Source organism: Fusarium musae, chromosome 3 (genome assembly GCF_019915245.1).
Source record: "Fusarium musae strain F31 chromosome 3, whole genome shotgun sequence".
Classification (NCBI taxonomy): Eukaryota; Fungi; Ascomycota; class Sordariomycetes; order Hypocreales; family Nectriaceae; genus Fusarium; species Fusarium musae.
The window spans coordinates 3,273,077-3,293,238 of record NC_058389.1 but is presented as its reverse complement, the minus strand read 5'-3'; the positions used below and the strand labels follow the sequence as shown (position 1 = coordinate 3,293,238).

Here is a 20,162-nt window from a genome sequence, read left to right as displayed (position 1 = left end):
TCGACAAGATCGTATAGCAGGTCAAGGAATAGTACAATACTATGTAGAGTCATGGTATTCCTGGGAGGATGATGCTTGATAGGTACTCCGAGTGTCCAGTACAGAGTGTAACTCCATGCGGTAGTCGAATTGTCTTAAAACGTTCACCTCAATGGACTTGACATCTAATACCTTTGTACCCTAAGCTTCTTTGAAACAAAGCCTTATCATGGGGCTTAATGTAGCTATGATCATGACTGTTCTTGAGAACCAGGATAGACTTAATGGTATCTTGATAGTATCATGGGATCACTAGATATTCCCAATTAAATTATCATGCCTTATCAAATTGTAGCGGGGTTGAAGCCGCCGAGTTCGGGTTAAGTTAGGTTGGTTGGTATCCAATACGTGGGGCAACTGAAGCACCGCGAGCCGCGAGCCGCCAACCGCCGTCCGTCATGGACGATGGAAAGTACAAGTACACGTACAGTACAGTACAGCACACTCATGACCATCTCATATACTCCACTTGCAACTTCAGAAAAGTGGCCATCTACAAAGATATAATCTCGTCCACGATCTGTCACTACAATCTCACTCTCTTCCTTACACATACCTAATTATACCCCACAATGTCTCTGGAAGTCATCACCACAATCTCCCCAAACACAAACGAGCCCATCCTCACCAGGAATGGCGCCTCTCAAGCTGACCTCGAGTCTCTCCCCAAGGTCGCCACTGAGGCTTTCCAGAGCTATCGCAAGACAACGTTGAAGGAGCGTCAAGCTATTGTTCGCAAGTTCCTCGATGGCCTCTTGGCTAAGAAGGATGAGCTCGGCGAAGAGTTGACTGTTCAGATGGGCCGCCCCATCTCTTACACACCGGGCGAGGTCGCCACAGCTGTCAAGAGAGGTGAATATCTCCTCAAGATTAGTGATGAGGCCCTCAAGGACACCGACGGCGAGCCCGAAAAGGGCTTCAAGCGTTTCATCCGAAAGGTCCCTGTCGGACCTGTACTCATCATCTTTGCGTGGAACGTAAGTGCAGGCCTCGCCTCGTTTCGCTGGACCAGAAGCATCCTTTGCTGACTCTGCACTACCAGTACCCTTACCTTATTCTGGTCAACTCTCTCATTCCCGCTCTTCTTGCAGGCTGCAGTGTAATCCTCAAGCCCTCACCTCAGACACCTACCATCGTGGAACGGGTTACCGATCTCCTAAAGGAGGCGGGCTTGCCTGATGGCGTTTGCCAGTACTTCCACTGCGGCTCTCCCACTCTTATGGAGACCATCGTGCGCGATCCCAAGATCGCCCTAGTTTGTTTCACCGGCTCTGTCGCCGGAGGTCTCGCTGTGCAACAAGCTGCGTCTGACCGCATTGTAAATGTCGGTCTGGAGTTGGGTGGCAAGGACCCAGCATATGTTCGATCAGATGTCGATGTTGATTGGGCTGCTGCAGAGATTGTTGACGGTGCCATCTTCAACTCTGGCCAGAGCTGCTGCTCTATCGAGCGTGTGTATGTTGATGAGGAGATTCACGATCAGTTTGTTGAGGCTGTGCAAAAGGTGCTCAAGAGCTACAAGCTCGGTGATCCCTTTAACAAGGAGACTCAATTGGGACCTGTCGTTTCGAAGCGATCAAAGCAGACTGCCGAGGAACATGTCAAGGACGCCGTCGACAGCGGTGCCAAGGATGCCACTCCCGAGAACGAGACTTTCAGCAACCCTCCTACCAAGGGTAACTTTGTGAAACCCACCCTTCTGACTGGCGTCAACCATAGCATGCGGGTCATGACTGAGGAGTCGTTTGCCCCAATTAGTAAAGATGCCCGACGACAGTTGAAGATGTTTTGCTGACGAGAGATGTAGTTCCTGTTATGAAGGTCAAGAATGACAGCGAGGCCGTCAAGTACATGAACGACAGCGAGTTTGGTCTGACAGCCAGCATCTGGACCAGGGACACAGACAGAGGATACGAGCTTGCCGAGGATGTGGAAGCCGGCACTGTATTTGTCAACAGATGCGATTATCCGGCACCGGTACGTTTTTCTGATCCAAGCACAAAGGGTCTCTGCATTACGTGAATACTTACTGACCGGCCGACAACAGGATCTGGCATGGACTGGCTGGAAGAACTCGGGCAAGGGACAGACACTTAGCAAGTTTGGATTTGATCAGTTTGTGAAGCTCAAGAGCTACCACCTGAAGGACTACCCAAACTAAACTAGATGGAGAGGTCGCTATTGTTGATCACCAAACCCGGTCAAGGTGACTGACTGACTCTGAATGATGAGACGACGATCTGTGTCGACATGAATCAAACACTCGCTCGCTGCAAACAATCTGATACTGCCATGATCAAGAACCGAGTACTGTGGATTGACGTGCACATCATTTCTCTTAGCGACTGTCTCTAGGAAGTGTCTCCCCTGGCGAGGCGGGCAGGGCAGGGCAGGGCAGGGCAGGGCAGAAGCGGGTGAGACGAGACGTTTTCGATAACGGGCGACCAAGACAAGAAGAGGCAAGTTTTGGTCGTTCTGGGGAATGTGAAGTTGATGAGGGATTGCTGCATTCGGTAATCTCTACAGTGAGTAGAACAATCTGCGACAACTGACACTACGTGGCCTTACACGATTAATTACCTCAGTACCTAGTCACTGGTGGTGAAGTGACTAGCTCGGTGATGAAGGACAAAAGTGTTGAAGCTATTCAATAACAGTTTGTTTCCTCGCCCTGGACTGAGTTGGCGAACCTTTCCCGCCTCCCTTTGTTGCTGTTACACGAGATTAGGCTTGGGCGAGGGCTTGGGCGAGGGCTTAGGGCGCTACGCGAGAGAGGCATTGAGTATATGATATTCGACCCCCTTGTACATGGACGTAATTTCATCAGAGGCAATAAATCCCACACAAAGGATATGATAATTGCAACCGTGCACTTTTTGTCGTCTCTAGACTCTCTACTATGCTGTAATGTCACTTTTAGTCTCGATATAGTCTCCCAAGTTGGGTTCTCCTTGCGGGTCTTTTTTTCTGCTCTGCTCTGCTCTGCTCTCCCGTCGCACCATGAAGCGTCGTTCAGCTGAGACATTCAATGGATCCAATGGAGAACGAATGGAACCTCGCCCCCAAAATTAGGTGCTGAACCTTAGCCTAGGTGAGCGTGAAAGTTGTTGGTGGCGGGTTTGCACAGGACCCGAGACGCTGGAATTCCAGTGACCTGGATACATTCCAGAAGGAAACGTCAGCGTAGCGTTGACCCCTGGCGCTTAGACGGTTCAGGGCAGTCTTTCACTGCTGATTTGCCTGTTTCACTGTGCGTGCGTGCATGCGTGCATGCGTACATGCAAGTGTGCGTTGTGTTGCATGCGTTGTCTGCATCTGCGTCTGCGTCTCTGGAGTCATCTCTTGGATACCTAGGTACCGACCTAATTTTCTTCCTTTTTTCTTTGTTGCCCTTTGTTCAGTCTCGTATATTTAATTAATACATATGTACATATCCTCCTGTTCCTGATCTCCTGTTCCGTTCTTGTGCAGTTACATCGACTCTACCCATCACATTCCTTTCCTTCATCAACTGTCCTGTCCTGTCCTGTGAGTGTGAGGCTTATTATAGACCAACCTCCAGACTGACTGACTGTCTCTTGTCTTTCACTTATACACATTCTCTCCTCTCAACCTCCTCTCCCCCATCTTATCTACATACCTCAACTTTCTCTTCGTACCTGAGACTCGGATCATCCTCTTTGTATCAAAAACATACCAGAGTTAAACTCCACCAACCACTCACTCACTCTCTCTACTACTACACCACCACTACAGTCCAAAACAGAGCCACATGCCATTCCCCATTTGACATCCACTTCTTTGTCCGCCTCTAGACCGTGAATTTAAAGAACAAATCGAGGCTTCTTTTTTAATTTCCCGCCTTTTCCTCTCTCTCATACAAGAATTCCAATCTCGTACCTTTGTCAGTCAGCCTCTTGTCTCCCAACCCTTCTTTTAAATCTCTTTATCTCAGCTTGCCTCCTTCCTATCTTGCTTCTTCCCCAACTCTAGAACAACTCTCCACATACTCACCCCCTCACTCACTCACAACTACGACTACAACTTCAAACCAACCACCCTTTTTGAGGCTTCTTTCTATATAAGAAACCCTTCAACCCTACAAGTCGACTTGATGAGATCCGCTGCTGTTTATCCTTCCGAGAGACGTGATCCTCGGTGTATTAATCTTCCCTTGAATCGAATTCGATCTTCAAAGATGCATATCTCGGATGACTTCCAGACGCTTTGCGAGCGTGTCCAAACAATGGTTCGCCAACGACGCCGTAAGGAAAAGCGTCACATGGAAATTGTATGTCTATACGATTCACTGTCCTGTTCCTGACTAACCATTTATCTTTCAGTCTGCACCTTTTGGCTTCGAAAAGAACCCAGTCAACCTCCCAGGAGTATCAGAGGAGCAGTAAGTCAATACTTCTTCAACCACCACAAGATTGACAACTAACAATACAAAGACTCTCTATGCTTCGAGAACAAGCTGCCGCCAGTCGAATCGGCATCGCAGACCCTGCCAGTCCTACCGCCCCTCGCTCACCCTGCTCAACCTCGAGCCTCTTCTCCCATCCAGTCCGACCACCCATCAAGACTGTTCCAACATCCACTTCTCTCTCGTCCACCGACAGCCTCAACTAATCGAGTATGGACATTTATCATTACTATTGTTTTTGCCGCTATTAGAGGTTTTATCAGGGGCGTCTTAAAAAAGGAAACACAACACTGGCTTGGGTCTATGGAAAGGAGCAACTGTACGATACACACGGAATGGATTGGAATGGAATGGTAACAAACATGGGCGGATCATGGGGGAGTTGGGCATCTACGGAACCACGGGAACGGGAAACGGGAACGGCAACATTACAGAATATCATCATACCCGGCGTAATCTAATCTGATTAATTCTTTCACCGACATTGCTGCTCTCAACTTCTCCCGCTGATACCCCTAAAATTAGGGGTTCTGTGCTAAGCTGTACCAGTGTCAGTTAGGAATGTGAACGGAACAATGTCGTTGACGGGGAGCGTGACATGTTGTTTCATTTCAAGGTCTAAGACATGCATGCACGCATGCGTCCATCCTCGCTTCTCGCTACTACTGTACATTATACGGAGTAGGTTACTGCTAATCTTTTAGATCCAACCGGCGTACACGTCCAGACTCTCGGAGCGAACTCCCTCCATCTCCCCCTTGACGCCTAGTAGCTTGACCTTTGTACCTTTCTCCTTGGCCCACTTGTCCAGGAACTCCTCAACTCGCTGCTTCGTCTCCTCATCATCCTTCATCAGGAGAGCCAGGGCATCGTAGCCGCCCGCACCGGGGACGACACCGCCGTAGACTCCTTCGACGGTGCTGAGGGCGTCGAGGAGCTCTGTCTGGCTTTCGGGCTCAATGGGGACGTCGCTGGCGCTACCCATTTGTCTAATCATCTCTCGAACAGCTGTAATCTTCCCCGGCAGATTCTCGACGTCGCCGGCATTGAGAGCTGCAATCAGCTGCTCATTGCGCTTCTGGAGCTCATCCCAAAGCTTCTTTGACTCTTCCGGGTTTGATGACCTCCACTTGAGGACCTTCTTGACCATACCAACCGTCTTGCTTCCACAGTCCACATCGCACATACGCAGAACAACACCCTTGGGCATGATGACTGCATCCTTGAGAACCTCTACATCCCAAGCAGAATCGCCGTCGACGAGCTTGACCAATGCGTCAGCGAATCCGGCCGCACCGGGTTCGGGAATTGAAGACAGTGTCTCGGGAGAGAAGCGTCTGTATCTGCAAGATCCGTAGACAGCGGTTGCAACGTCGAATCCCGAACCGACCTTACCTTGCGCAGCACAGTGGGCAGCCTGAGCCAGGTTGTGAAGCGTCCTCTTGCCCTGATCAGACCGAATATTGAAGAGGTCTTCTGGCAGGTAGTGAGCCAGCAGGGCAGCAGTGAGTGAAGTGACGAGAGCAGCAGATGAGCCGAGCCCTGTCTTGTTGGCATCTCCCAAGGTCACGGGGAACTTGGCAAATCGACCTTGACGTGTGCTCTCGGATTCAGAGTGTGAGTAGTAATCATTGTCTGCGAGGATGATGAGACGAGCAGATGCCATGCTATGGCTAGGACGGTGCTTGGCCACTCGGTCGATGTAGGTGAGTGCATAGCTGAGAGTTGTCTCCACGAAGGGGTTGGGGTTGATTTGTGCTCCGCTACTGATGAGTGAGTAAGATGAATTGATTGCGTATAATATAAGATAGAGTGTCCTGTGAGAAGTTCATGATTGGCCTTGCTTATGTGATGATTGTCATCCAACCCATTATGAACCCCAATGGCTTTGAGGGTTGGCAACTCATCCAGTTTCATAGACGGTGTCATAGCCTCACATTACTCACTCATTCATATCAAGAAAAAGTTACTTACACCTGCAACTGGGTAACTTTGATACCACCTCCCTCGCCAGCCAGGTGATAACCATACCGCCATTGTGCCTCGAGGAACTGCGGACTGTCAACAACAATCTCAGTGAGCTGAACGCCAGCAGTCGTGTGAATGTCTCCAGCAATAATGTTGATACGAGCGTCGAGGCCGAATACAAACGCCGTGTACTCCTGGTCCAGTACGAGGTATCCGCCAGCGAGGAAGACCTTGCCGGGAGCTGAGACAGCGATGGTGGGGTGGTGGAGGGACATTGTGTATATGTGATATTTATATAAGAAGCCTTAAATGGTCGGAAAATAAGAAACGATAAATATTTAGGTGGTTTTGTGGAACAAGAGAGAACGGAAAACAGTCACTCTCTCAATCAGTCGTGAGTAAGCTCCTTAGTTACTTGAAATGCATGAGCAACGCAACCCAACAGATGAGAAGAATCATTAAACTCCAGCGGGGCCTCATTTCTAGGCTGTACAGTGCATGTTATTTTAACACTGTAATCTATTCATAGCCACACAACTGTCAATCACCCAATTGCAAAAGAGTTCACCAGAGTTTCAGCCAAAACTGCTCGGGTCTAGTCAACACCAACAGTATCGTGATGATGCCAATTAGACGTCATGCAATCAAGTGATAGAAGCCTCATCCCAGTCAAGATATGGCACCCTCGGGCACAACCATCAAAACTTCAGAAGCTCAAATCGCATCACAACAAGGACAGCTCTGTTTGATGACAATTTTGTCATTTCTTCGTTTCTTGTATTGTATTGGTGGTACAAGCAGCAGGACCACATGCTCTGCTTTTCCTTGACCAAATCTCTTCTTGGCCTTCATCTCTCCTCCCAGCTGGCCCTGTTCCCTGGCTCTTCTGATCCCTCTATGCTGCTGATATGTAATGTAATATAATGATTTCCCTTTCTTGGAGTGGTGATGATCTATCCAGGGAACGTTCGGCCCCTAAACTCAATCATTCAGAGGCAAACGCTCCACGCAAGTCCCGTTTTGATTCCCAAACGCCGTCCCTTTCCAGGGCCCGAGAAGATCCAAAACCTCTCGAGTCTGACATTTCGTCAAAATGCCGTCCCTGTATAAAGACAACCAGCCCAACCCAGCCAAACCAACCCAATCCCGCCTTTCAACCAGTACAATAGGGTATCAAACAAATTACGCCAACATTAAAAGAACATTACCACACTCTCATCACGAATCCCACGTCGTAACAGTCGTCTACTCCGAAACATCATGTCCTCCACCAAGAAGCTCCAGGACCTTGTTGACGACAGCACTGGGATAGCCGCGGGTGAGCATCTCACCGACAACACCCTTGGCCTCCTCTCGCTGCTCAACAGCTAGATAAGCTCGGGTCATAGCCTCGTATGTGCTAGGCTCGCGCTTCTCTCGGCCAACAGTATCATAGATACCTTGAGCTTTCTCAATCTTCTTCTCAGCAGCCCAGCCATGGATCAAGGTGTTGGCAATGTAAGGGGTTAATTCCACGCCTTTGCTTCGCATGTGAGCAAGCACAGGCTCAGAAGCAGCAACCTGGTGGTTGGCAACCATGGCCTCAAACAGAGCCTGATACAAGCTGGCACTGATGGGGACAAGAGACTCCTTGACAACAGAATCGAACATCTTCATGGCACCTTCCATGTCGTGGAGAACACATCCCCTGGCGTGAATGAGGGAAGCATAGTGAACAGGTTCGACGCGTTGACCAGAGGCACGAATCATACCAAGAACCTCCTCGGCAGCATCCATGTCAACAGGATCAAGGGTAGCGTGAGTATCGACCAGAAGCTTATAGGTATGGGCGGTAGGGGCAATGCCCTTGGCCTTCATGCGTTCGTAGTAAGCCAAAACCTTTGTCTTATCTCGCTTTGTGGTCAGGAAGAATTGCATCATACTGTTGTAAGGTGCAGGACGAGCCTTGTAGTTGGGCATCGCCTCCATCTCATCAAACAGTGTTTCGGCAAACTTTTCATCACTGACTCGGCAGAGTGCATTGACAATGGTACCATAGGTGACCGATGTAGGTTTGATTCCAAGAGCTCTCATCTCAGCAAAGTAGAAAAGGCAGTCGTCGATGCGGCGAGCCTTTCCGAGCTTACCAATGAGAGCGTTATACAAGAATGAGCTGGGTTCGACACCTTCAGCCTTCGCCCGGTGAAAGATACGGACAGCCTCGGAAGCCTCGTCAAAAGTCTTAGTCGAATCCTTGAGCGTGGTGATGTAGAGACCGAAAGTGTTGGCAGAAGGGCTGGCGCCGATTTCCAACAGCTCCTGGTGAAATTGCTCAGCTCGCCCACGGTTGCCCACGGTCAAACAAGCGCCGACCATGGCATCAAGAATGCTAGACCATCCATAGCGAACAACAGCATACTGGGGCATGATAGGCATATCAGTGCGAGCCATGCTGAGAATGTCATGGCAGAGATCGAACTTGCCATCCCGAGCAGCAGCAGAAATAAGCTTAGCATAGGTAATGTAGCGAGGATGTCGGCCAGCACGTCGAATGTTGCGGAATCGGTTCAGTGCCTCACTAAGACGAGGCCCCTTGCGGCCATGGTTACCCTCAAGATCGTCCGCAATAAGGGAGGATCCCTTGAAGTCGGTGTTGCTGGCGTAAGGGTCGTAGGTATCCTCGAAGGTGGAAACTGCAGGAGTCGACAGATAAGAAGCGGTCATAGGCTGGAAGCTGGCAACTTGAGAAGCAATCTCGCGGGGATCGGGGATGCCACGAGTCTCCATAAATCGAGTGACGAATTCGACTCCCTCATCGACCTCCTCGACAAGATGAGGTTGAGTCTGAGAAACAGAGGCACGAATACGCTGGAACATCATCTCGGACTGTGCCAGTCCCTCGGCAACTCGGCCAGAGCCAATCATGGCCACGGCATACATGGCTGTAGGCTCGATGAAAGTAAGATCCACCTGCACACCGGGGTTGCATAGAACTTGCCAGTACTTGGAGGCACCAACAACATCGGTCTGACGGACATTCATAGCGAGGAGAGCGGTGGCGGGAGTGATCAAATCGTCCGCGTAAGGAGGCATGGCACTGTAGGCTGCGACAGCGGTGTCTGTATCACCCTTGTCGGCAGCAATAGTTGCAATCTCACTCATGGCCTTGGCACGAGCTTCATCCGCGACGGATCGAGCCCATTCCAAAGCCTCCTGGTAGATACCACGGGTGATTAAACCCTTGACGAAACCGGTGGTAATCAGAGCATCCTTAATATCAGCAGCACGGACACCATATTGGTCGACAATCTTCTGAAAGAACTTCATGGCGCCTTCGATCTTATCAGTGACCACGTAGGCATTGATAACCGCGGCATAAACCTCAGCATCGAGTCGATCATTGAGAGTAGTCTCTCCATCGTCGTGGGCAATGGCAAGGTTGCGGTATTCGTTGTAGCATTCAACAGCACTGACCAGATCTCCGGACGAGGCGAAAGCAGTGATCATGGTGGGAAACAAAGCAGCATAAGGGACGATTTGGCTTCCCTCCATGTGCTCGTAAAGACGCAGCATGTCATCGACGCGTCCGTCTTTGGCACAGGCCGTAATAAGCTGGTGGTAAGTCTCGGCGGTGAAGTTGGCGGCATCAGTGTTGACTGAAGTGTCGAACAACTGAATTGCGAGATCGAGACGGTCGTCCTCGCAAAGAATGGCATGCTCGAGTTCGTGAGACGCAAGCATGAATTGGCCAACCTGGTCCATGCCACCAAACCGAACTCGCTTGGCCTCCAAGGCAGCCTTCAGCTCCGCGACCTCGAGGCATCGGGATGCCAGAAGCCCAACGAGAATGTTGAAAGTCTCGGCATCTGGCGAGACCTTTCTCCTAAGCATGTCGGCATAAACGTCGAGAGCCTTTGATACAATCTCGATCTTCTTCATAGGGATATGGATAGCCGACAGGAGGAGAGCATTGTAGGCACCGGCGATAGGCTGCACGCCAGTCGCCAGCATTGCCTCAAAGACTGCGGGGATTTCAACATATCGGCCATTCTCAGCGAGCTTGTGAAGATGGTCGGCATAAGTCAGGGACTGAGGGTCCACAGTAGGAGTGAAGCTGCGAGCGACACTTGCTGGAGTTTGGGACCTTGAAATCACTGGGGATCGTGACTTGAAGCCAAGACCAGACAAGGGTCGTCCTTCAGAAGCAGCATTCTCAGCTGCTTCCTGTAAACTCCGTACCTCGATCTCCCTCTCGAGCGCAGCATCGATATGCGCAAGGGCTGCCTGATCCTCGATCGACAGGTTCGATTTGACCTCAGCATCCTCAATCAAGGCCTCCTCGAGAACATCTTTAGAAAGTCCCTGGTCCTTGGTCAGAATGGAAGCAGGAGTTGGCTTCCATTCAATGCTCTTCTGAAAGTCGAATTGGGTCCATTCGGAATCGATTTCACCGGTGGCCTGCTGGTGCTGTAGGGCCTCGAAGTACGCGTCTAGACCTCCATGGTTCTGGGCAGGGCGATGCTCAACGGACGGGAGGCCCGAAGATGCTGTGCGCTCAGTGTGGAAGGCAGAATGAAGCTGAAGGTTAGAGAAGCGACCAAGTCGGTTGGTCTTTCGTCGTACAAAGCTAGGTCGGTTCTGAGAGTTGAGGACGTGAGGGTGAGCGGCAGCAACAACGGATTGAGCGTAACCGTGTGTTGTGATAGACTTTGCGAATGTTGATCCTTGACGGACGAAATTCGAGTAAAGGCTAGAGTATGTGGGCATTTAGAAACCACCCAGGGGGGAGAGAGGAGACTATAGAACCTCCATGTCAGCAACAAGAACAATGGGGGAGTGATCACGATGCGTCTCAAGTATACCCAACTGCCATTGGTATTGTGCCTGAGCAATGCCAAACATGGAGTGCAGTGGAACGATTATGAGATATGTGTCGGGCCATGCGATCTGGGGAGGCGTGGAGGAACAGTGGTGTGTAGGGGACCAACAAAAACGCGACAATGGAGTTCGAGGTGGCACTTACATTAGAAAAAAAGAGGAAATATCAATTGCAGGTTCATTTGACAGCAAGGACGCCGTCAAACAAACGCGCAGACCAGATTGATAGAATAATTATGAAAGGGGAGGAAAGATGTGAAGAAATGGGAAGAGATCAGATCGAGAAAAAAAAGAGACGAGGAAAAAAAAATAAGTCGTCTGGGGTTGGTTGTCTTGTCCTCGGGTGTCAGGATGGATGGGATGGAAGACGAGGGTGAATATTCGACATGAGCCCGGGCCTTAGGGTCGGGGGAGTGGCTGCCTTTTTTTCTCTTTGCCTGAGGTGCAGTGGAGTGGATACCTTGGCGACACTTTTACTGTCAAAGTTGCCCAGTTACGTAGAAAAATGTATGCGTCAAGAGGCAGCTTACAAGAGTCAGTGTGGGGAAACACTCGCTGGAGCCCTCACAACGGAGCTTATTACGGTCAACTATCCACTGAAGGAGCTTCCTCCACGGTCTGTTATCGCTACAAAGTACTTGGACACCTCTGTAGCTGCAAGTACCATTGATGAATGATGGCTGCGCGGCCATAGCGGCCTTGTCGGGGCGCGGAGTTCGGGTCGTTGTTGGATGCGGCCTGTTCAGACTCCGCAGTGGCTCTTCTGTGGGTGTCGACAGGGGTTAAAGTGTGTCTTCCAGCTTGTGGGTGCCTGGACTCCATCGGACAGAAGCAGGTTCTGGAATGACTCAAAGCTTGGGCCTGTAAACAAAGTTATCTCCATCCCATCCCGTCCCGTCTCTTTTTCTCTTACTCACTGAAGCTCCCTAGAACCTCCGGAGGCAAAGTCTCCAGGTGACGAGTTGAGCTTCAGGTGAACAAGTGAGTGACACACAGACAGACAGACAGACAGACAGAAGAATGCAACCATTTTGTTTGCGGGGGGATCTAATGCATGTGGCAACGATTCATACTGCTTAGTCTATTACACGCGCATTCACACCGATCATTGATCCTAGAAACCATAGATGCTTGAATTCCCACCGCTCGCATAATGTATCCATCTATGAGCAGAACATTCAGCGCTGCGAGCACCAAGACCACTTGGTCCTGGCGTTTGGAGAACCTGTTGGAAGAGCTTGATATTGGCTCGTCTCGACCAATCAGCTTTCATCGAATTTTGGAAACTCCCTCTCGTCCGATCACGACAGATTTTTATTCCTTGCTTTTTATAGTGGTATTTTTTTAATTTTGTCGATCTCATCAATCGCTTTTTCTGTGGAGGATCATCAGAACAACACAAATCATATCATTCATATCTGAACTACTCCGTACAACACACATATTTATCTGCAGCCATTTTCTTAGTTTCTACTATTTTATAAATTAAAAATTAAAAATCAAAAAAGTGCATCCGCATTGACGAACCCTTCTTCGCACGCGACCCTTGATCTGACGATTTTAGCGAGGAGCGGAACCGTTTTCTAGACCAGAATTCTCAGAACCTACATCCATCATCGACTTCTGCAACGACCAGGGCCAAGGGTCTCGAGAGTCATTGACTAATCAGCCACCAACTCTTCGATCTCTAATGGTGGCCAGGGCGAGAACAAACCGGTGCTTTTTGTCCAGTCCTCCCTGTCTTGGACGTTGGTTTAATGAGTTTCTATTGGTCGAAGTCTTCCTTCTCCCGTTAGCGTTGAGACTTCGTGGGAGAAGCCGGAACTCCACGTCCAGCCTGTCGGGTCGCTGCCAGATGTCCCGCCAGAGGACACTTGTCTGAGTGCTAGCCTTCCAAGGGCTTTTAACAAGGGTATTTCAGTTTTATTCAGCTTTACTTCTATCATTGTCTTGATGGACAGGGCATTGTGAAGGTGGATCTCAGCAAAGAACCATTCATGATAGTGGAATTACTGATGTCAAACGTAAAAATTTGGCCATATCCTCGGTTATAGATATTGTTGAAATTTTGGTTCATGAATTTTAGTGTCGTTACACCACAAAGAAACATCACGAAATTGAGAGTTTGGTGGGGTCTACACAAGGTGTGGCGAAAGCTTGTAAGCTCAACCAGGCTGTGTGAAAATACCAGCTGTCAGCTGCTACAGTGCTGCAACAGAATGAAACGGAGAGCACCCATTCAAGAAAGGCACCAAAGTACTGTATTATACCCAAATTACTTACGCCCCAAAGTCTCACCGGAGTCTCTGCCGGGGCAAGTAGTGCAACTCCGTCAGGGTTCCGTTTGCCCTAGCCACAGCCTCTGTCAGAACAATAAGCATTTTGTTCATGATGGTCATTGTATCCGTAGTGTGGCAATGTCAGCGAGCATCCTGTTAGTCCCACTCTCATGAGGAATGTGAAAGAACCATCAAGCTCTGGCTTTGCTTCACTTGGATTATTATCACCAGAGACTATCTATTATAGAAGCATCTCGTCATAAGGGCCACCATAAAAGGACAACCATTCCTCAAATAATGATAAATATTCTTCAATAAACACACTGGCCTATGATACAAAGTTCCGTCCCGGACTTGTTCCCAGCCATCTAAAGTCAGGAGGAGGAGTGGCAGAACTGTCCTGCCACAGGGCTGCAATTTTGGTCCGTCACAGGATCACTATCAACGAAAAATACCCGTTTACAACGGATACCACGGATCACTATGGATTATGGCTGAAAATCCCCTGGCTTTTCGCTTGTCATCCTTCAGGTCTCGCCTAAGATGACGGGTTAATAGCCGAGTCCGATCGGGTGTAAGCACATGCCCGGCATTTTCGCTTTTAATTCCATGAATATCCGCCCTCGAGGTAGCGATTTGGAGATTTGGAGGTTGGAGTACCATCCGATGGTTCGCCCGGCTATCAATAGGCTATCGCTTATCAATCTATGACCGTCTCCGGGGCGGGATGCAAAATGCTGCTCACCTCCGGCACGACGGAGCAAAGTTACGAGCGGCTTATGGAAGGAGATGTTTTACTCCGAACTACCTTATCCTCAATGACATACTGGTAGATAGACAAGCCAGGTCAGTGGCATTCGTAGTTGACGTGTAACTACATCCCTCGATGCCCCGCGGTTTACGCATACCTGACGTAGCACTGACTTACCAAAGGGTTTGTGCTTCCGTAGATTAAGATTGCGATGCGTATCACATGAAGGAGTAGGACCGTTGCAGTATTGGCATTCGCAAGACCTCCCTTTGCTGACGCGGACCGAATTCGCGATTCTGCGGGATCGAGAATATGCCTCGTCGCGCCTCATTAAACTCTCTGCATCATTTCGTATCGATCTCTTCCTCTTGAGGAATCTCGGGGAATTTGAGATGACTCAAGGGGCTGTCGGTCATTTGACAGCATAAACCCGGGACTTTTCGATGTGCATCGCCCAGAGTGCCCTGAAATGTCTAGATTCCCGATCTTAGTGGTCATGAGACAGTTCTCAGTTTCCGCCATGACACCTTTGCTTCGGATATACGAAGGAGCTTCTTTATCTTTTTTGGCTGGCCATGTCAACCTGTGACGATGAAGCCAGCCAGGGCAGAACTGTTGAGGTCTAAGAGTCTAGACCACATCCATGGTGTTTATCGATAAGATCTGGATAAGATAAGGTACTCCACTCTTTTTTTTTTCTTGCGCATTGCATCGAGAATCTAATGGCCCATGTGAACCCTCGATATCAACACCAACATCGCAATCATGGCTGACGATGGAATGCTTTTGAATTTTGACCTGGGCTCAGGTCCAATTAAGCCCCAGGTCAAGTTTAAGGGTGGTCGATGGCGTGACAGGAAGCAAGCAGAGAAGTCGGCAAGGATAGCTTCCGGGAAAACACCACAAGCCAAACCTTCTGGAGACGGATTCGATGAGGGCAGGTCGTCAAAACGCCAAAGAACAGATGATGGAGGAGGGGATCAATCATTCGACTACAAAGCATCCAGCAGACATGGTTCGCGACCGAAGATCAGAGATAACGATGGCCACGGAGGCTCAGGCCAGCCTCGCAACCAACAGTCAGATCGCAAATCTAGACAAGTCATCTCACGACTCTTCTCATTCAATCCCGCACAGACGACAGAGGAGGAGGAGAAGCAGGCAGAATGGACGGCTCCCGAAGCAACCAATGCGCCTTTATCAGATGTTGCGAACTTTGGCACACTGACGATTTCTGCCCGACTTGTTGATGAGCTTGGCAAGATGAACCTGGAGCGACCCACGGCTATTCAGAACAAGGTGATTCCGCACATGTTAACGAGCAGCTCTGATGCCTTCGTGCAAGCCGAAACTGGTTCAGGAAAGACTCTGGCATACCTCTTACCTATCTTACATCGTGTTCTACTTCTCAGCGAAAAGGGGAAGGCTCAGATTCATCGAGATTCTGGCGCTTTTGCCATCATCGTTGCACCTACTCGCGAACTTGCAAAACAGGTTCACACAGTTCTAGAGAAGCTCATCCGACCGTTCCCATGGCTTGTATCGACAGCAATTACCGGAGGAGAATCTAAGAAGGCGGAAAAGGCTCGCATACGGAAGGGTGTCAATTTTCTGGTTGCTACTCCTGGACGACTTGCTGATCATATCGACAATACAAAGGCGCTTAGCCTCAGCACAGTTCGATGGTTGATTCTCGATGAAGGTGATCGACTCATGGATCTGGGTTTCGAGGACGACTTGAAGAAGGTCATCACGGCTATCAAGGCAGTCGACGTATCCAACAAACTAACCGATGGAACACCACTCACGGCCCTTCCCGAACGAAGAGTCACGGTGCTGTGCTCAGCGACAATGAAGATGAACGTACAGAAGCTGGGAGAGATGAGTTTGGCGGATGCGACATTCCTGGCAGCAAAGAAGGAGGAGATGGAGCTTGATGTGGAAAAGACGGAAATGAAGGCGCCCGCACAGCTTCACCAGTACTACTCCGTTGTCCCGGCCAAGCTGCGACTCGTCACTCTCATCTCGTATCTCAAGGCGACATTTTCTCGGCGTGGAAAGACCATGAAGGCGATTATATTCATATCATGTGCCGACTCTGTCGACTTCCATTACGAACTCTTGCGAGACCCCAACAATAATGAGGCACCTGTCGCAGGCTCTAAGGATGCAGAGTCGGTTTCGAAGACAGTGGCAAAAGCAGCATACATCACTTCACCAGCAAGCCCCGAAGTTGTTCTACACAGGATGCACGGATCTTTGTCGCAGCCCATTCGTACAGCTACATTGCGATCGTTCTCAGCTTGCAAGTCTCCCTCTCTTTTGATCACCACCGATGTTTCCTCGCGTGGTCTTGATATTCCGTCGGTCGATCTGGTCATCGAGTACGACCCTGCGTTCAGTTTCGCCGATCATATCCATCGTGTTGGTCGTACTGCTCGTGCTGGTCGACCCGGTGATGCTTTATTATTCCTGCTACCCGGAACCGAAGAAGGATATATCGAACTCCTAAAAGCGTCAACGCCACCAACACCGCAATCCTACGACTCTATTCTCCAGAAGGGAATGATGACGAAACTCGAATTCCCGGTCGAGACGTCTGCGAAACCGGAGGATGGACAGTCCTTCCACGACAAGGCGGAAGCCCTTCAGCTACATATCGAGCAACGTCTCCTAACGGACACCAAGCGACTAGAGCTTGCTCGAAACGGCTTCAAGTCCCACATCAGGGCATATGCTACGCATACCAAGGAGGAGAGAAAGCACTTTGACATTTCAGAATTACACTTGGGACACACGGCAAAGAGCTACGGTCTGAGAGAGGCACCTGGGGGCATCGGCGCAGGTGTGGAGAGGAAGACTAAGAAGCGGACGAATAAGGGTGTCGAGAAGAATACAGAACAGGCAGCTGGAGATGAGCGGCAAAACCAGAACATTATCAGGAAGAAGAGTATGATGCTGATGAATTCCGCGGCAGATGAGTTCAACATTGGTTAGGTAGCGCATTCCTTGGTTCAGTTGAGTTTTATTAGAACAGCATAATTAAAAGCCGGGCATGATGATCATGCCCATGTTGATTTTTCCACATCTTCCTATGACATTACACATCTATTCACATGGTGCTCATGCGTGCGTGTCCAACGTCATGGCCCTCCAAGATCTTGTCGCCATGACGATGCAACTCAGCATCTCGCATCGCACAGAGATCTCAAGGTGCGCATCGAAACCTGCACAATATCAGTCGCGACTCTCTTGCTCGACCAGTCACAGCCTCACAGTCTGACAGCTAACGGACAGATGCGCCACAAAGGGAATCTCTCCGACCTTTCAAGGGTCCAAAGGTCCAGATCATGACATAAACTCCCCACGGCAATTGTCGGGGCATGCCTGCTAGCGATGCTCTTCTGCCCTATAACATCACTGAGGCGGACACCTCTGCATGCATCTCAAACACCGGAATGCGTAATTATGTGTTGAGGGACGTCATTTTAGAGGTGTGGTGTGGCTGGTGTGGTTAGATGTTGATCCAATGAACGGCCGATTGACGTCATTCGGTGATGCAGTCTGGCTGATGATTTACAGGACAAGATATTGTTAGGATTCCGATGGGAAGAGGAGATATATTTAAGAGTGGCTTCTTTCCACTGATTCTAGTGTTATTCATCTGCTACCTACAAGATATCAAGCCTCAAAACAAATCTCAAGACACAAACACCACACCATTAAAACACCAAATTTACTATCATGAACAACAACAGCAACAAGAACAGCAACCCAGCCGGCAACGTCGGCGAAACGGTCGGAGGAGGTCTTAACTTCCTCACCAGTACCGTTGGCAATACTGTCGGCGGCTTGGGTCGCACAGTTGGGGGAGTCACCGGAGCCGCAACGAGAGGTCTGGGCGATACCATAACCTCCGCGACTGGTGACGCTGGCCGTCCTCTCGGGGACGGAATCGGCAATTTGGGAACTGGCGTTCAGGGCGGACTCGACAGCATCTCCAAGGGTGTAGAGAACGCTGGACAGTGGAAGAAGCAGTAAAGAGCACAACGATATCAAGATAACTTTGAGAGTTGAGGAAGGATACAATTACCTGGGACTATCACGACGGAGTGTAGGATTACGATTTGAGTTAATATGAAAACAACTTCCATTAAACATAACACTCATCTATTCGTGACATCAGTACGCAAAGTTGCGTTGCCGCCGCGTTTCGCGCCCACAATCGCGTCCTCGCAATTTGCCAGCCAGATCCCTTCAACGGTCCCAAGACTACAGCGGGTATCTTTTCGGATTAGGTCCAACTGGCATCAGCATATTACTTGATTGAATCTCCTACGCGCATGTAAGGATTAGAAGCCAAAGTCACAACCGCCTGAATGAGCCTAGGACCTACGTGGTCGTACATAGATGCGTTAGAAAATTATCGCCGAGACCGTTCGAGGCAGGTTTGCCTGCTGCCACCCAGTGTACAAAACCCTCGCAGCGCATAGACATGGTCACCATTTCTATTTAAATCCTTCTTCATGACCCAGCATGAAGCCGAGCACACAATGAAAGATGGGTTCTAAATCAAAAATTACGCCTCTCATGGCCCCGAAGGACAATGAAGTGCGGACGACTCCGCGATGTGCAATGCAGGCCGTCACACACTGAGGTTCCTCATTCATGAGCGAGGAAACTCCAAGCAAGGTAAGTATGAAGAAGAAAGGAAAAGAAGAGCAGAAGAAGAGAGGCAGCTCAAGGTTATATACAGAATTTTTGGAGTGGCCCGTGCGCTGTTGACTCCCTCAGGTTGCTAGGCCAACGGGAGCTATGGGTAGCTGCACGTGACTGCTACCTGCTCGGCGCTGCTAGCATTTCGGAAGGTGCTGAGCCGTGACAGCTCGGCTGCGTGTGGAGAGCTTCATCTCCTTTGAGTTCGAGTTGGCCTTGGCCATTGCCTCAATTGGGCATTTAAGCCTGCGACTCGGTTGAATAGAGCATCCGCCTACTATCGTTGTTCGAGAAGCTTGAACCGCGCCAGTGGTAACGACTTAGCTGAGATTTACCAACACATTACAAACCTGAGGACCTACGTGTCGATCGTGGCGCAGGCCCGTAAGATCAAATATTTCCCTAGAGCCTCGCGAGACTCACCACGTGTTCTACGATGTCAAGCGATGACAAGCGTGAAGTATAAGTCCTATAGCTTCTACATCGAGATTTCATGCCCGAGGATAGCAGTGGGCCTGGAAATGCCAACCGGTTTGTTGATTGATAATGATGTCTTTAGGGTAAGACCTCGATCAGCATCATGGAACGCGAGGTATCCGACGAGAATACTACATGGAGCTTCTGACAGTCTTCACCGAAACTTGCAGTCGTATTCAAGAAAGCTGCAGTAGTATTTTCGCGGGTCTCGGCGTTCATTGTGTAAATTGTCATGGAATTGTTGTGCTGCGGAAGTGTGCAATCAGGCAACATGCCATAGCAACATTGTATCAAGACAATACTATCGGAGAAGCTGCAGTGACATGCCATGCCACTGGAGTTTTAGAACCATCCCCCCTACACCATTCGATGTTACGAGTCCTTCCTTTGTGTTTGTACTAGTCGAGATGTTACCAGCCGTTTCGAGCCGAGGGCCAACAAGACTCGTATCCGCGTCACCACAGTCACAAACTTACAATGTCTCTAAGCTACGGTTACATATCCTGAGTCTGACACGAGAGAACACATACCTTCTCGGAGGCCTCGCCTTTGAGAACATCGATAGCATTAACCGCATTATACTAGGCGAACCGAGCGCTAGAGATGCCTGGGGTGCTGCTAGCTTCGGTAGTTCGACCGTTCAGATCTG

The 20,162-nt window shown here is 49.7% G+C and overlaps 6 protein-coding genes across 6 annotated transcripts; 3 read left to right on the top strand and 3 right to left on the bottom strand.

Moving 5' to 3' along the window:
- Window positions 1–611: 611 nt before the first annotated feature.
- J7337_004436 (uncharacterized protein) lies at window positions 612–2,200 on the top strand (the record flags this gene model as incomplete). Its single annotated transcript, XM_044822130.1, has 4 exons — window positions 612–1,016; window positions 1,082–1,796; window positions 1,847–2,016; window positions 2,087–2,200. The coding sequence occupies 4 exons, from the start codon at window positions 612–614 to the stop codon at window positions 2,198–2,200; spliced, it is 1,404 nt and encodes a 467-aa protein (XP_044683463.1).
- A 2,037-nt stretch (window positions 2,201–4,237) lies between these two features.
- On the top strand, window positions 4,238–4,671 carry J7337_004435 (uncharacterized protein; the record flags this gene model as incomplete). Its single annotated transcript, XM_044822129.1, has 3 exons — window positions 4,238–4,330; window positions 4,383–4,441; window positions 4,494–4,671. 3 exons carry the CDS (start codon window positions 4,238–4,240, stop codon window positions 4,669–4,671), a joined length of 330 nt encoding a protein of 109 aa, XP_044683462.1.
- A 494-nt stretch (window positions 4,672–5,165) lies between these two features.
- On the bottom strand, window positions 5,166–6,708 carry J7337_004434 (uncharacterized protein; the record flags this gene model as incomplete). Its single annotated transcript, XM_044822128.1, has 2 exons — window positions 5,166–6,228; window positions 6,440–6,708. The coding sequence occupies 2 exons, from the start codon at window positions 6,706–6,708 to the stop codon at window positions 5,166–5,168; spliced, it is 1,332 nt and encodes a 443-aa protein (XP_044683461.1).
- Window positions 6,709–7,678: 970 nt separating this feature from the next.
- On the bottom strand, window positions 7,679–11,179 carry J7337_004433 (uncharacterized protein; the record flags this gene model as incomplete). Its single annotated transcript, XM_044822127.1, has 1 exon — window positions 7,679–11,179. One exon carries the CDS (start codon window positions 11,177–11,179, stop codon window positions 7,679–7,681), a length of 3,501 nt encoding a protein of 1,166 aa, XP_044683460.1.
- Window positions 11,180–15,085: 3,906 nt separating this feature from the next.
- DBP7 (ATP-dependent RNA helicase dbp7) lies at window positions 15,086–17,317 on the top strand (the record flags this gene model as incomplete). The annotated part of the gene is made up of 1 exon (XM_044822126.1): window positions 15,086–17,317. The coding sequence occupies one exon, from the start codon at window positions 15,086–15,088 to the stop codon at window positions 17,315–17,317; it is 2,232 nt and encodes a 743-aa protein (XP_044683459.1).
- A 684-nt stretch (window positions 17,318–18,001) lies between these two features.
- On the bottom strand, window positions 18,002–18,481 carry J7337_004431 (uncharacterized protein; the record flags this gene model as incomplete). The annotated part of the gene is made up of 2 exons (XM_044822125.1): window positions 18,002–18,338; window positions 18,414–18,481. 2 exons carry the CDS (start codon window positions 18,479–18,481, stop codon window positions 18,002–18,004), a joined length of 405 nt encoding a protein of 134 aa, XP_044683458.1.
- Between the last annotated feature and the right edge of the window lie 1,681 nt (window positions 18,482–20,162).